This window comes from Lathamus discolor, chromosome 13 (genome assembly GCF_037157495.1).
Source record: "Lathamus discolor isolate bLatDis1 chromosome 13, bLatDis1.hap1, whole genome shotgun sequence".
Lineage (NCBI taxonomy): Eukaryota > Metazoa > Chordata > Aves > Psittaciformes > Psittacidae > Lathamus > Lathamus discolor.
Genome location: NC_088896.1, coordinates 11758980 through 11774321, shown reverse-complemented (window position 1 = coordinate 11774321; position 15342 = coordinate 11758980). Strand labels below are relative to the sequence as shown.

General features: G+C 58.6%; 1 protein-coding gene across 2 annotated transcripts in view; it reads right to left on the bottom strand.

Annotated features, from left to right (window-relative positions):
- Positions 1-258: 258 nt before the first annotated feature.
- RPL38 (ribosomal protein L38) overlaps positions 259-15342 on the bottom strand; it is a 72874-nt gene continuing 57790 nt past the window's right edge. Inside the window, exons 1-5 of one of the 2 annotated variants that reach the window (XM_065693545.1) lie at positions 2030-2106; positions 1790-1821; positions 1479-1539; positions 459-581; positions 259-343 (exon numbers count right to left, since the gene is read on the bottom strand). In XM_065693545.1, the coding sequence (XP_065549617.1) occupies positions 318-343; positions 459-581; positions 1479-1539; positions 1790-1792 (213 nt within the window). In that variant the 5' untranslated portion in view covers positions 1793-1821; positions 2030-2106 and the 3' untranslated portion in view covers positions 259-317. Of the gene's footprint in view, positions 344-458; positions 582-1478; positions 1540-1789; positions 1822-2029; positions 2107-15342 lie in introns of those variants that run through there. The other variant, XM_065693546.1, reaches the window with a different exon arrangement.

Below are 15342 nucleotides of genomic sequence, written 5' to 3'. Positions count from 1 at the left end.
TGCCCTGCTATATAGACAGAGCACCCCATCACCTCCCTGCTATAGGGGAAGCACACTCCCATCCTCCCCCTGCTATAACATGGCCCCCTGTCCACAAACTATAGGGTAGTTCCATATTGTCCCAGGCCAAACACACCCCACACCCAGGAAGCACACCCTGGCATTCCTGAGCCCCAGAGCAGGGCTGGGGGCTTGGGTACCAAATGAGCCCCTGCAGGATCAGCCAGGGCCGTATGGACACACACACACCCACCCCAGTGGGGAACAGTCAGGTTTATTTATTGTAACAAACAACAGCAAAACTTCCATTTATTGGCTCATTTCAGCTCCTTGACGGCCAAACCTGCGGAGAAGAGAAACGGCTCCACTCACACAGAGCCCCACATCCTGGAGCCGGGACACATCCTGGGATGGGGCTCCCGGTGTGAGACAGCCCCCCCGGCGACACCAGCAGGTACCTGGGGGCAGTGACTGCTTCAGCTTCTCAGCCTTCTCCTTGTCCGTGATGACCAGGGTGTAGAGGTACCGGCTGCAGCGCACCTTGAACTTCACATTGTCCTTGTTCTTCTTGATCTTGACGGCTGCAGGGTCAGGAACGGCTCAGGATGGAGCCTCCCCAACCCAGCTCCCCCAGCCATGCCCGCACTGGAAACCCCCAAATTAAGCAGATTTTGCTGCACCAACAGCCTCTGCTGCATCCAGGGGTTCAGCCCCAGGCTCCTCAGAGCCAACAGCTTCATTTTGAGGCCACTTTTACAACAGACAACATGAAGACGTGATTGTATCTCCCATTTCCACACTGCAGATCCCAACTCCACATGCAGCACTCCCCAAAAAGCCATTTGACCTGAGCCACTTGGCTGTTGCTGCTTGGAAATCCAAGTGGACCAGCCCAGGAACGCTTTGAGGGGCTGTCAGCAGCTCCATCAGCGTTTCAATGCGGAACTCTCCCTCTCACCCACGCCAGGGGGTTAACAAAAGGCTTTCAGTGTGAAAGCGCCTCTTCCCTGGGACAGCTGCATCCAAACACGTGAGAGAAGAGGGAAAACTCCTCACACGCGGTTAAATACTGAGCCGAGGCATTGCCAGAGCTTCAATCATCACCGCCTTTGTACGTGCAATGGAAAGAGACACAAATTTGGCCAGGATTCCCTTGTCACCGTGACAGCCCTGCCAGCGCCTGACACCCTGCAGTGATCTGAAGGCTACAGAGCACCAGGGATGGGCTGATGTGAAACGAGCTTCCAAGCTGGGGCTTGGCTGACCCCCCCCGGGTGCGCAGCAGCAGCCACCGCTGGAGACCCCAAGTCCTGGCCCCACAGCATCCCCCTGCCAGGGTGGCCTCGCTCACAGCTCAACCCTGAGCAAAACCCCTTTAAATCCCAGCCGTTTCACGTCAGCACCGGGGCAGTGCTCCCGAGCCGAGGGGCTCCATGGGGCCGCTCCCCCTTCGCACCCCGTCACCCCCCCACACTCACACTTGGCGTCCTTCCTCCTGGCTGTCAGCAGGAAGTCTTTGATCTCCTCAATCTTGCGGGGCTGGGAAGCAAAGCAGCGCCTCAGCACACACGGGGCACCCCAAAGCCCCCCCCCCCAGCTCCCTGCGGCCTCTGTGACCCCCGACCCCCCCGGGCCTGCGGGGTCTCTGCGCCCTGCAGCCAGGTCTGGTCTGCGACAGCCCCGCGACAGCCGTAACACACCGCGGGGGTGCGCTGCCGCCCCAGCACCGCAGGGCCCGGGCAGGGCAGGGCAGGGCAGGGACCCCCCGCCCCCCCCCCCCCCTCCTCACCATGGTTCCGGCCGGGCTCGGAGCGCTCCAACCTGCCACAGACACAACCCAAGATGGCGTCAGCCCCACCGACCCCCAACGGCCGCCGGCGCCCCCGCGCCCGCCCGCCGCCCATCGCCCACCACCGGCTCATCCCGCGTCCCCTCCGCTCCCCGAGCCCGCCGCGGGGCCGCCCGCTCCCGCACAGCCGCGGATGGCGGCGGATACCGGACACCCCCCCCCCCCCGGCGCCATACTCACAGCTCCCTCCTCGGTGCACAAACCGGAAGTGAGCTCCCGCTTCCGCATACACGGCTTAAACCCGCCCCCTTGGAGCGCCGCTACGGCTCGGGCCGAAGGACAAAAAGAGCCGAGTCGCGATCGCGGTGGAGAGCGCGATTCCTGTGATGAGTCGGCCGGGTCTCAGCCCCGTGCCGTGGGCAACGGGGGGTGTGCAGGGAGCACCGGGCACCGCTGGCCTCAAGCATCCCTCCGTGCACGGCTGGAAGGGCGAGCTGCTCCATCCTCCTGAGCCCCGGCATCTCTCCGGGAGCATCCTGGAGATGGGGTCCTGCGCCGGGGTTTCCCCCCAGAGAGATGCTGGGGCCCGATGTCTCTGGATGCTGGGGCTCGATGTTTCGGGAAGGGGTGTAATGGAGCAGCTTTGCCACAAGAGAGAGCTTCAGCCACACTCAAAACCCCTCAAACGACCCTAAACCGCAGCAATAACCATCGGGGGATCGGGGGGGGGGGGGGGGGGCGGAGCGAGGGGCCCCATCCTGTCCCTGCATCCCATCAATCCCTTTTATCACGTCGCCATCCCACTGAGCCCTATGTGAGGAAGGAGCAGTATATGGGGATGCTGGGGTGCTCCTCGGCGATGCTGGTTTCTGGGTGCTTAAATGGGGTCATGGGGTGCAATGGGGATGGTGGGGACAGGAGGCTGCCCATCAGTCCGTCCGGGGACCCTCTATTCATGAAGGGACTCCCCAGCTTGGGTCATCACTTGGAGGGGCTGGACCCCATGGGTGATGGGAGCAGTGGCGTGGCTTGCCCTGGTCCAGCACTCCCAGGGTGGCAAGAGGGAATTAATGGAGCTGGTGGCTCTTGTGTGGCTGCTGTGGCACCCTGACCCCGCACCCTGTGCCCATCACTGCATCCCACAGCTCTCCCAGTACCCCACTAAGACCTCTGGGGCACAGTTGGGGTGGGATCTGTGGGGCTCACACAGAGGAGTGAAGCGTTTCGGGTGGGTTGCTTCCCCTTTGCCACCCGATGAGTCTTTAATTGTGTGATTTACTTATCTCATTGGAAGGGGCTGATCTACCCGGCTGCCTTTTAATTGCTTCAAAACCGGAGCAGTTTTTCATGTTTCAAGGCGTGCTGAATCGTACAATTAAACCACCACTGGCGTAAATCAACAGCCGAGAGGGATGCCGGCTCCTTGGTGTTATAATAAAACCAAACCGGCATGAGAAGTGCCCATTCCAGCACCGATGCTGAATGCTGATGCTTTTAACCCAAAGTACAGCGTGGTCTCACTATGGGGAGCGTTGGCCACATCCCACATCCCTGTCGTGTCCCCCCCCCCCCCCAGCAGCATCCTTCCTGCTCCTCCCTGGAGCGGATTCCCTTTCACTGTATTACCATTATTTAAAAGCTGGGTGGGTGTCTAAATCAACACCAAATAATTCATGGGAATCATTTGCTCCTCAAAGACGGGATCGTTTTACAACCGGCTTTAAATTAAAGCAAAAAGCAAATAAACCCAGCCCCAAACCCCATCGCACTCCGAAACTGCGGCTTTTAAAACACATCAAACGCGTTTCCTGCCTGCCTCCCACCGGCCCGGCTCCGCTGCCTGATGAAATTCAATTAGCAGCCTTAATTCACCCACCCAACACCAGCTCTAGGTATTAACCCCCTTCTCCGGTTGTGCTTGGGAAGCGCAGGGCCAGGATTGCGGTTGTGTTTAACCCTAGGGTTTGGGGGCATCATAAACCCCTTACGCCATTTGGGAAAGGAGCCTTCCTCCTCCTCCTCTTCCTCAGTGAGGATGCTCCTGTGAGGTGGGTGTTGATGGAGACACACGGAAGAGAACCAGGATGCTGGATCCCCAACCCTCACCAGGACCCCTGGGTGCTCCCTACTGAGCCTGTTGGGGTGATGTCCCCCCAGGGCCCGTGGGGACAATGGGGACCGGGTCGACACGGGTGGCATCTCCCTGGCAGCTCGCACAGGGGTTTATTTGCAGCAGCGGTTGGCAGCAGGTGATTAGATGCTATCACCTTATCAGCGGCAGCAGCTCCGGGGGCTGTGGGAGGGGGGAAACAACACGGGATGGATGAAAAACCAGCAAGGGATGAAAATCCAATGTGGGTTTTCTCTCTTCCCCTCTCAAAGGACTGATCTGGCGTTAGAGGAACACTGAGGATAATCTGCTGCTGGCTCCATCCCTTGGCACTGCTTGCTGTGACCTCCCTGGGGTACAGCTGGGGCTCATCACAGTGTGTGCACACCAGTGCAGCCCTGGTTTCATTGTGCATTGGCACTGTCCTTCAGTGTTTTTCCTGGTGCAGGGAGGGGAACCACAGCTTGGGTGTGCATCAGGGTGAGCTCCAAGCTATGGGACCAGTCCCAGCCCACCAAGTGTTTGCTGCACCCCTGGGACAGCAAGAGGGGTGTCCCTGCAGCATCATTTGGTACCCACTGCCTGGCCCCCTGGCTTTGCATCTTCACCTGCAGCACGCCTGTATGGAATCAGAGCATCTCCTCTTCTTCCCATGTGCTGGAGACCTGGAAGCACCCTGCCCACCCAGAGTGCTGGTGCTTTCCTTCTCCTGCTCTTCCCTGGGGACACAACTGCCCCCTGCTCACGGTCCCCATGCAGCACCCCCAGATGTTTGCTCCTAACAATGCTGCAGCGCTGCTGCTGTCTCCTTTACCCATGGTTTCTGCATCCCACAGGTTAGAGCATGGGAGGCGTTGCCCATCCTTGAGGACACGATGTGGTACTTGCGTGACAGGAGATGCGTCCACAGGGGTACGCAGTGTCCCTGGGGGGCTGCCTGCAGGAGCCCCACTTTCGTGGCAGCTGAACCTCAATTTGGGCCGTGATGTGTTTCCAAGAGGTGGAAAGCTGAGATGAGCATGCCCGAGATGTGCACGGTTGAGATGTGCACATCTGGGACGTGCAAGGCTGGGATGTGCGTGTTCGGGATGCGCACAGCTGAGCCGAACATGCCTGAGACACACAACACGGAGCCATGCACCCACCTCATGGGCTGCATGCCCAAGCAGTGCGTGCCCGATCCCCGTGTACACGCGTGTGCGGCAGACATGCACACGGAGCGGCACGTCCCCGGGCTGCACAACCCCCAGCCCCAGCCACCATCCGTCCCTTGTTTTCCTCATGGAATTGGGTTTTGGTCCTCCCAACCTTGCGCAGGTGACGTGGCCGAGGTGGGAGCTGGCACAGTCGACGGCAGACAGGGAAGGGCGCATTCCCGGGGAGCTTCTCCCATCCAGGGAACAAACTGCAGCAGAAATGGATTTTCCCCTCGTTTCCCGGAGTTTCTCCCTCTGGCGCAGAGGAGCGAGGCCCTGCATGGCGATTGCCTGCTCCGAGCGCGGCTGCAGCCGCTGGATGCGTTCATTATTAACAGGGACAGGAACCTCTTTCCAACCGCTCTGTGTTTTCTTTCTTCACCCCCCCCTCTCATTCTTCCCTTCTCCAATCTTAAAGCAAAGGGCCCTGGCAGCGCTGCTGCCGAGCGTCGATCAATTCACTCCTAATGGCAGCTCCCATGCCCTCGCATTCATCAGCACGGCTCTTAAAGAGCATCCGAAGCTCCACGGGCGACTTGGGGGGGGGGAGAAAAAAAGCCCGTTTGGAGGCGAGATGATATTTTCTCCATCTCTTCCCCTTTTGTTCTTTATCTGCTGAGGACAAAGGCAGGCGCAGGCTCGAGGTGGGGACCGGCAGCGGAGGGAGGTGAAATCCCAAGAAACAAAAGAGCTTTTCTTGGAAATACCCTGGAAAAAGAGGAGGAAATTTGGGAATGGGGGACACAGAGGGCTGGGGGTGAGGCTGGTGGGGGTTCACTTCATGGGCGGCATCGCAGCGTGGCCGGAGCAGGGAAAAGGGGAATAAATGAGGTGGGAAGTTTCCTGCAGGCATGGGGAGCCGTTTGAAGCTCTTGAATGTATGTTCCTTTTAATTAGGGCTGGGCCGGATCCTGCCCCATGGAGCAGCCACACAGGAGCCAGGATCAGCATCTCCTGGGGAGCAGCTCTTGCACTGCTGCTGGTTTGGGGGTTTAACGTGTTGGGGTGATGCTGCAGCAAAGCCATGTAATATCCAAGTCCCATCTGCTCAGCATCCCTCCTCGGATGGGAGCAATAAGCAAGGGGGTAAAAACCAGCCAAGGGGTGCAGAGCAGGAGGTGCTGGGGTCCCCATCCGCAGCCCATGCCCATCAGTGCTGTGTCTGACCACCCCTGTAATGAATAGTTCCAGTCTCAGCATCCCACATGGCAGCACGAGTGAGCCCAGCAGCAATGCAGGAGCAGAGCCTGTTGTTTCTGGGTGCGTTTCCTTCCCAAAGCTCTGGGCTCCTGCCTGCAGATTGCAGCCACCAAACAGCAGCAATACCCCACTGGCTCCAAAGAGGACACTTGGCAGGGACATGGTGGCTCGAAGGGCTGTGGTGTTTGCAGATGCCAAGGGATGCCCCCTTCCTTCCTCCTGCCTGCGTGCCCATGTGAGTGCCGGGGGTAGCTGGTGGTGCTGGTGGTGTTCCTGCTGTTGGGGTACCTGTGTGGTGGCATTATCTGGTGCAGTGGGCACTGATGTTCTCCATGGCACATGCTCCACAGCGCATCCTCCATGGTACACGCTCCATGGCCTGGGATGCTGGCGCAGGCAGAACCAGGTGCTCTGCAGAAGAAGGAACAGTGGCTGCTTCTCCAGAGGGGCTTTTCTGCAGCTCAGGGAAGATGTGCAGAGAAAAGGGAGAGAACTTCATCTTAATTGTATGCAATTACAGCACAGTCCACCCATTCAGCCCCCCCCCCCCAGAGCCAGCATCACCCCAAGGGATCCTCTCCCAGCCGGGCTCTGGGCTCCTCATCTGAAGTTGGAGAGATAAAAAGGATCAGAGTCCCATTCCCCAGCCCCACTGCTCCCCTGGGCATCAGTGTGTGATGGTCAGAGCATGGGGAAGGTTGTGGAGTGGGGTTTTGGGGTGATGACCCCCACCCCAACAGTGGGCACCCTCCTGCATGGGGCAGGACATGCCCAGATCCCTGCTGGCTGCCTCATGCTGCACCATCCCATGGGCCCTGGTACATCTTGCCTGGTACCCGAGCAGGGGGAGCTGAAGTGATGCTGTGATGCTACCCCCTGCTTGCCCCCATCCACCTCCAAAGGGGATTTGCTGTTTAGGAGCACAGGGCAGTGTGTGAGCTGCTGTATCACGTCCTCTTGTGTCACTGGCCTATGTCCCCCTGCATTAATAGTGACCCAGCCTGATACAGCACAGCCAGGACCATCACCCCATGGGTGCTGCAAGGAGGGAGGATGCGATGGGTGGGCAAAGGCCCCTGAGCTGGTGGCCGTTGGTAGGGTGTTGGTGGCCACTGGGTAGGTGCATGACACGGATGGGTGGCACCAGCGGTGGCAGAGCTGGGGCGAGGGCAGAGCCGCTCCAGCTGAAGTCGGTGTCATCCTGCAGAGGAAGATTATGGTAATTTTCCTCCCCCCTTATGCATAATTTTCCGACTCGGCTGCAGCAGAGGCTGTGCGGGGAGGCTGGGTGATGGGAATGTCATCTGCGATTCGATTATCTCCTCCTGCCTGCCTGCTCCGCTTGCCTTTTCATTCCTTGTGAAGCCTTCATCAAAACACGCAGATCTAATTAGGACAATTACAGCGTGGGGACAGCAGAAACCCACCCAGCGCCGCACTGCGACCGGCTGCCTCCGCTGGGAGGGGGCGGACCGGTGCTTTTGGGGGGTCTGGGGATGTTTTGGGGTGATGGATGGACCCCACGCGCTGTCCCAGGGCTCCTTCATGGTGCTGCTCACGCCGGGGTGGCGCCGGCTTTGGGGTGCAAAGGGATGGAAGTGGCCTCAGATGTGGACACGCCACCGGCAGTGGGGTCCCATTGCTGGTGGGTGACCCAGAGGCTGCGTGCGCTGGGGGCAGGTCTGCGTCCCAGCTCAGCATCACGGGTCCTGCTGCTGGCAGTGCCCCCGCTGCTCCCGGCGCACCGTGGCCCCCAGCCCCTCCCGAGCCCCCCCCCCGAGGCTGCGGCTCCATCAGCCTCATTGGTATTCATGCCCCGTGCGGCGGCAGCTGGCGGGACGGGAGCGGAGTGACAGCGGTGACAGGTAACGCCAGCCGCGGGGCCGGCTCCGTGCGCCCGGCGCTGGGATGTGCTGCGGGGCTGGAGCATCCCATCTGCTGCCGGACGCTCCCCCGGGCTGCTGCATGGCGCTCCGAGCAGGGGTGTGGGGAGCACCGTGCGGCCCCGTGCCCACACGCACCGGTTGACACAGCGAAGGGAAAGCCGAGCAGGGCCGGGCAGGCACCCTGCAGCCCCCCCTGGGGACGGGGGCGAGGGGTGGTGGCCGGGCAGAGCCGGCTGCTCCGGCAATTAAGGGAAGTGCGAATTGTCAGAGGCTGTGATTAACGCTGCCTCCAAATCCGCATGAATATTAAAAGCCGCCATTGCCCAGGCTCCCGGCACAATGAATTCTGGATGAATCTTAAGACAAATCGTTTGGATAACTCAGCGGCAGCTGTACTCCCTCGCCACCAACTGCCTCCGAAAATCATTCCACGTCAGGCGAGAGGAGCCAGAACAGAGACCAGCCCTGGCGCTGGGAGTTGCCATTCCGGGCTCGGCAGTGCTGGGATCAAGGCAGGAGAGTGCAGGGCGCCCAGGGCAACCTGGAAGGCGAAGGCAGAGACTCCACAGCTCTGGCTGGTACCCAGGAACTGGTGACAAATCCTGTTACTTGCCACAGTCCCTGTCGTCTTTGGCTGGGGGAGATTTGCTTTGCCTCGGGAGTGCTCCTGCTGAAGGGATGGCGTTTGTCACTGCTCCATTATGGTTACATGCGCAGCCCCCAAAGCTCTTCCGACACTACGTTAACAGCAGCACATCCCACTCCTCCATCCCTGCCACGGGCATCCTCCGGCTCCGGTGCAGAGATCCATCTTCCCAGGAGGAACCCGGAGAGCAGGGACCGGCTCCGATTGGCATGCAGCCACCGTGCCTGCCGCGTGCTTGGGGTCAGAATGGAGCGCGGGAGCCATCGCTGTGTCCTTGGGAGCCCGGGGCCTTGATTGCGTCCTTGTGCCACCATAAATCAGTGCTGGGGCTCTGGCAGCACGAGGTGGGGAATGGCAATGGCACAGAGGGCACCTCTCGGGCAGGGGATGAGCATCAGTATCCACCGTGTGCTCCCATCTCCTTCCCTCCCTCTGCAGAGGGATCCCCAGCCCATCTTCTCCACCACCGGCTCATGGGATGCATCCATCCCCCCTGGGATGTCGGGAATTGAAAGCTGCAAATGTTTCCTGGGTCTAAATTACACTGACCCCATCAGGCTGCACCCCGCTGTCATCTAGGCTATGAACTGTAAATCCACCCCTGCACAGGCTGCGGGATGCAGCTCTGTGCATCCCTCCGGGCCCTCGTCCCACGGGTTCTCATTGCACTGATAGATCCCAATGTGACGGAGTCGGAGTGATGGAGCTGGGACCTCCAGATGCTCCCCGTACTCCAACCCCAGGTTTGGGCAGCCCTGAGGGGTTTGTGTCCCTCTACATCTTGCCTCCTCCTCCTCCTCCTCTTCCTCCTCCTGGCGCCCCGCAGCCACAGCGTGCCGGTGCCCTGCCATGGCCCTGCCACCGCGGTGGTGCCGAGAGCTGCAAACCCGACCCTGCACTGCCAAAAGGCCGTCAGATAAATCAGCAGCTCAGGTGCAAACGGCGAAAGGAGATTAAAGTGGAGAGGAGCAGATTGAATCAGGGGCCATTAACAGATTAAATCATTACACACAATCAGATCAACGCACAAATAACATGAATAATAAGCATGGCTCAGAGGCACCCGTTCATGCTTCCAATTCATTGCAACCAGATGATGAAGGCTGGTGGCTGCCACCACCCAAGTGGCCAGAGGACAGAGGTGGCAGCATCCGGCTCAGGTCCCTGCAGGGCACAGGATGCAGGGAGGAGCTCCATGGCTGGGGATGGTGCCACCACTTGGGTTGTCCCCGTTGGGTACCAGCCTTTAAAGAACCCCCAGCATGGCCCTCAGGGGTTTTATCCCCATGGATGTGTGAGGCAGTGAAGATACAGCAGTAAAAGGCTGCAAACAAAGCCCAGGCAGTCGTGCGCATGGTCATGGTGAGTCCTCCCTCGGGCTCAAGAGGCCCCAGCCACCATCGAGCATTTGTTCTGCCACAGAAGCCTTTCTTCCCTGAATTCCTGCTTGCCAGGAAGGCAGGACAAAGTGTGAGCTGCTGCAGGTGCACCTGGGAACAAGCATTATTATGTGGTGTGACAATGTTTGATGAATTCATACGTGCCCAGGGAAGGGACTAAGTAGGTGAATAAAGTGAGACTGTTCTCTGAGACAATCAATAGCCTTCAACTGAACCGTCCCCACTGGTGTGACATTTTGATTTTTCTTCTTTGGACATACTAACTGGATTTATGTCCTCTTAAAGTGGAGAGCGCAGGGAGAGAAGTGCTGGCAGCGGGGTGGGCATGGCTGAGTGCAAGGGAGGGCAGCGTGGGTGATGGAGCTGGAGTGATGGGTTTGGGTGTTGGAGTGGTGGAACCCAGGCAGTGGGTTGGAGTGACGCCTGTGTTGATGGGTTGAAGTGATGGGGCCAGGGCGATGGATTTGGGCAGGGAAATGGGCTGGGGTGATGAATTAGTTAATGGTTTGAATGATGGGGCCTGGGTGGTGGTTTGGATGGAGCAAGGGTAATGGCTTGGGGTGATAGAGATGGGGCAATGGACTTGGGGGCGATGGGGCTGGGGTTTGGGGTGGTGGAGCTGTACAATGGTACAGGCAGGCAGGTCTGTGCCAGGACAAGGAGATGCCTGGGCCATGTTCTGCAGTCGTAGATGGAGAAAGGGAAAGACAGAGCGGGATGAGCCTCTCCGAGAGCAGAGGGAGCCGCACATCTGGGACCCGCAGGGACAAGGCAGGCACCTCCTGCACCCATCCTACAACCGCCCTCCCCGTGCATCCCTCCAGGCACTGCTCTGGTACCCAGCCAGCCCATCACCCTGTCCATCAGCTGCCACCCCATCACCCTGTCCATCAGCTGCCACCCCATCACCCTGTCCATCAGCTGCCACCCCACCGGCGTTTGCATCACCCTCATCCCCAAGGCACCACCACAGCACCCACCGGTTGCTCCCGCCGCGGCTCCGGGATTCCCGTCACATCCGCGGCCCGGGAGCTAATGACTCATCCCCGGCACGGCCATTTGTTTGTGCTGGTTTCGGGTAGACTGATGTTTTTAATGGCACATAATCATTTTTCAGAAGTCATTTGATGCTACTAATCATGGCTGTGATACGCCACGCCGGGATGTGTAATGACATGCTGAACAGGAAAAATGGCACTCGGATACTTGGTTCTTCCCGGTGTAATCTATATTTTACCACATCTCCCTGCCTAATGATACTTATAGCTGTTAATAAATGACTACTTAGACACTTCCCTTCTTCTCTTTCTTTTCCTTCAGTGGGCGATAAAGTAATTCTGGATTCAAACACAGGGATGGGAAAGGGAAGCGGTGGCTCAAGTGCTTCCCGCTGGAAGCGAGCGGTGGGATGCTCGTAGAGGAGCCGCTTTTCCTGCTCGTAACTTTTCAGCCTCTTGGTTAAATGAGCAAACGCTAACAAAAGCCAGGAGTGAAACCGTCTTTTAATGGGATGCGATTGCTGCGGCGAGAGGCTCCTCCTGGCCCCGTGCCCACGGCTCGGGATGGATTCAGGCGCAGCTCCTGCTATCGCTTCATTAAGGGGATGCTGGCAAGCTGGGTGTTTTAGATATGCTCTTCCTAAGCAACGCTTTTCCTTCCCCGTGCTGCTAAAAGGCAGCAAACATGGAATGGGAATGGACTTGGAGCACTGGCAGTGCCCAACAGCTCCCCTCCTTGGCTGCTCTTTGGAGCTTCCCTTCATTTCATCCCATCCTATTTCCCCTCTTCCCCTCCTTTCCCATCCCATCCCATTCCTTCCCTTGCCTCTCTGTCCTGGTGCACATCCTATATGCACCAGCACAGGGATCTGAGGGCTCCTCTCTCCATGTCCATGTGGAATCCCTAGGGATGGGTCCGTCCCTAACACCCAGCCCTGGCTGTCCCATGGCTGCAGCCGATGAGCTTTTCCCTTCCCAAGGGAATAACCCTGCCAGCACAGCTCCTGCCTCCTCCTGCCCTCACCTTATTACTGGCTGCTTTTCCACACAATAAGGTGGAAATTGGGCTTTGCAGAGCAGTTGTGCACAATGACTCCTGACGTCCTGGGAAAGTAAATGGACAAGCCCCAGGAAAAGCTGCCCATTACTTAACGAATACGGACACGGCAGCACCATTAATGCAATGGTGAGGAACGGTTCCAGCCGCGCCGCTCTGTACGGCAGCTAATGCCGAGCTCCAGCTTCCTCTCACCATTAACCATCCCCTGGGCAAAGTGCTGCAGCTCACACGGGTGCCTGTATTAGTCCCAAAGGCAATGCCACACAACAGCCTCTTGCTGAGGAGGATGTGGTGATGGAGCTGCCCCGGTGCCGGTGCTGGCTCAGCAGAGTGCACCGCGGCCCATGAGCCTCCGAGCCAGGCCCTTTGCCAGCCAGCATCCTGTCACCTTGGCCGGGAGCAGCGTGGCACATGCTCTGCGCGGGGCTGAGCGGATCAGGCACTAATGAGACAGAGCTGTAATGAATTGCAGCAGGGGCTGACAGGAGCCCTCAGCCGCGTGCCGGCTGTCACCAACGGCAGCCGCGGCGCTGCCAGGTCATGAGGAGCAAATGAAGCCCAGGGCTGAGCTTTGCAAAGCCAAATCCCTCTGCCCCGATGCGGCCGTGGCTGTGTCAATGCTCTGGGTCCATGCTGTGCACCCCTCATCCCTCCTGTGTCACAGCCAGAGCTGGCACATCCCTGTGCCAGCCCAATGGGATACCCTGCTCGGGCGGTGGTACCTCCTCTAAGTGTTATAACGTGAAGCTCCTTTTCTTCTTCTTTAGTTTTTCCCCCTCCAAACCAGTGAATCGATTGGATGGTGGCAGGAAGGAGGCCCTTTACGGATCTGTGTGATTTACGTGGAGTCACCCCATCCCCTCCATCCATCATCCTTAATTAATCAGAATGTGATTACTTATAGATTCCTCTTCTGTTATTCACAGCCCCTCATGGCCAGGATAAGGATTCCCCATCATCTGGTGCTTTCCTGCCTGGAGCAGGATGCTCAGGAGAGCTTCCAGGCAAAGCATGACCTTGGGGTGCTTGGCTCTTGGGTTGGCAAATTCCATAGCTCTGACTGTAACTGCTGCTGGCCCAAGCACCGGCATTGCCAAGGGGCATGAAGTGAGTTGGAAAGCACAGTGGAAGTTAAGGAGGGCTGGGAGAGCAGGGCTGGTGTGGGATGGAGATATGGGGGGGGCTCTGGGATAGTGGGGACACCCTGAGTGCCTCTGCCTGGCATCACCCATCTTCCTCCATCAGCAGAGGTGGCAGCGGGGTAAGGGAACGACTGCGGTACCCCCATGGGCCAGGCATGGACCGGGGCAGGCAGAGCTCACCCCTCTGCCCCGGCCCTTGGCCCCGGCTCCACTCCTGGCCCTGCCTTCAGAGCATCCTGGGAGCTGCTTCTTTCCCTTCTGTAAAGGAAAGGACAAGGAGCTCGTGTTCCTCTGGCCTGGTCACCGGGGCTTGAGTCACTTCGTCAATCACAGAGCAGCGCCTGGAGGAGGCAGGAGCCAGGCAGGCTGCAAGGGGGAGGCGAGGAAACCTGCCTGGCCCTGCTGGAGTGGGAGAGACGGATCCAGCTCCAGCATCCCACCAGGAAAACCTCCTGGAGACCTCACAAAGGACTGAGCATCCCAGCCCAGATCCACGATGGCCCTGAGATGGGGCTCTGGATCCCAATGGTGTTGCTGGGTCCTCTCCCAAAAGGTACCCATGCACCACATAGGAAATGTCCTCACCATCTGAGAATCCCCCCTTTAACCAGGGTGTTTCTTCTCCCTTCTTCCTCCATTAAGGGCAATTTGGCAATGCAAACGTTGTCGCTGGCAATTAGCTGAGCATCCCACGAGCCCCCAAATGAAGCCAACTCCAGCCAAAACCCCGGCAGCACAAAAGCGTGCCAGGATTGTTCCCAGTGGTGCTGGACATGCCGGCAGCTGGCAGAGCTAATGGATATCCCAGTGGATCCGGGGGAAATACGGCTTTTCCATGGCGGTGGTGCCGGGCTCGGCTCAGAACCGCGGAGCCGCGCTGGATCCCATCCAGCAGCCTCACCATCTGCTCCGCGCTGCAAACATGTGGGTACAAAGCGAGTGTCACTTGTGTTAATCCTGCAAGATGTGGCAATTGGTTTAATGTCCCTTGAAGAGCTGGCAGCCGCCCTGCCTGCCGGCCCCCACCCCACAACCTGGGTGCTGCTGCTGCCCCTATGAATCACTGCATCTCACTCCCTTCCCCTGCATCCCATGGCGACCTTGCCACCATCCCCATCAGCATGAGGGCGCAGGGAGAACACGTTTCCTATTGTGAAGAATGTAGATTTTCAGCTCTGTTTTGGGGTTTTCTGGTGTGATTTTCATGGAAAGAGCCCTCCCCAGGCCCTCTGACACAGTCACACGGCTCATGCCACGTCTCAGCAGCCGCCTAATTAAAAACCGGACTTTGGTCAGGCAAGAAAATAGCTTCAGCTGGGTGTTATTTGCTTTGCTAATGCAGTGGCAGCTTTCCGCATGGGGCGAGGGTTTATAAAACCTTAAGTTTCACGTTTGAAACAAGGGCAGGTACAAGCCTCGGCTTTAATGGCCTTGAACCCTGGAGATGCTGTGGCAGAGGGCGGCTGATGCCTGCCCCAGCCTGGGGTTCCCCACCCCGGCCTTTCTTCTGGTTTCATTCCTCTTTTCCTTCTAATCAACGCTTCAGACTGGACCCAGAGCAGCTATTTGTAAAGCTGTCAGGGAGCCTGATGTCCTGCGACCGCGTTTCTAGGGATGGGCTGCTAAAAGCTCTCCTTGAACGGGCAGGTGGAGCTGGAACAGGGCTCAGGAGCATCACGATGCAGGCCCGGGAGCATCACGACACAGGGCTTGGGCGCATCACGATGCAGGGCTTGGAGATGTTGTGGCACTTTGTGGCACAAAGCTTGGGGACACTGCAATGTAGGGTTTGGGGACACTGCAGTACAGTGCTTGGGGACATTATGGCACAGGGCTTGGGGATATTGTGGCACAGGGATCAGCATTGTGGCACAGGCATCAGCGTTATGGCACAGGGCTCAGGGGCGTTGCATCA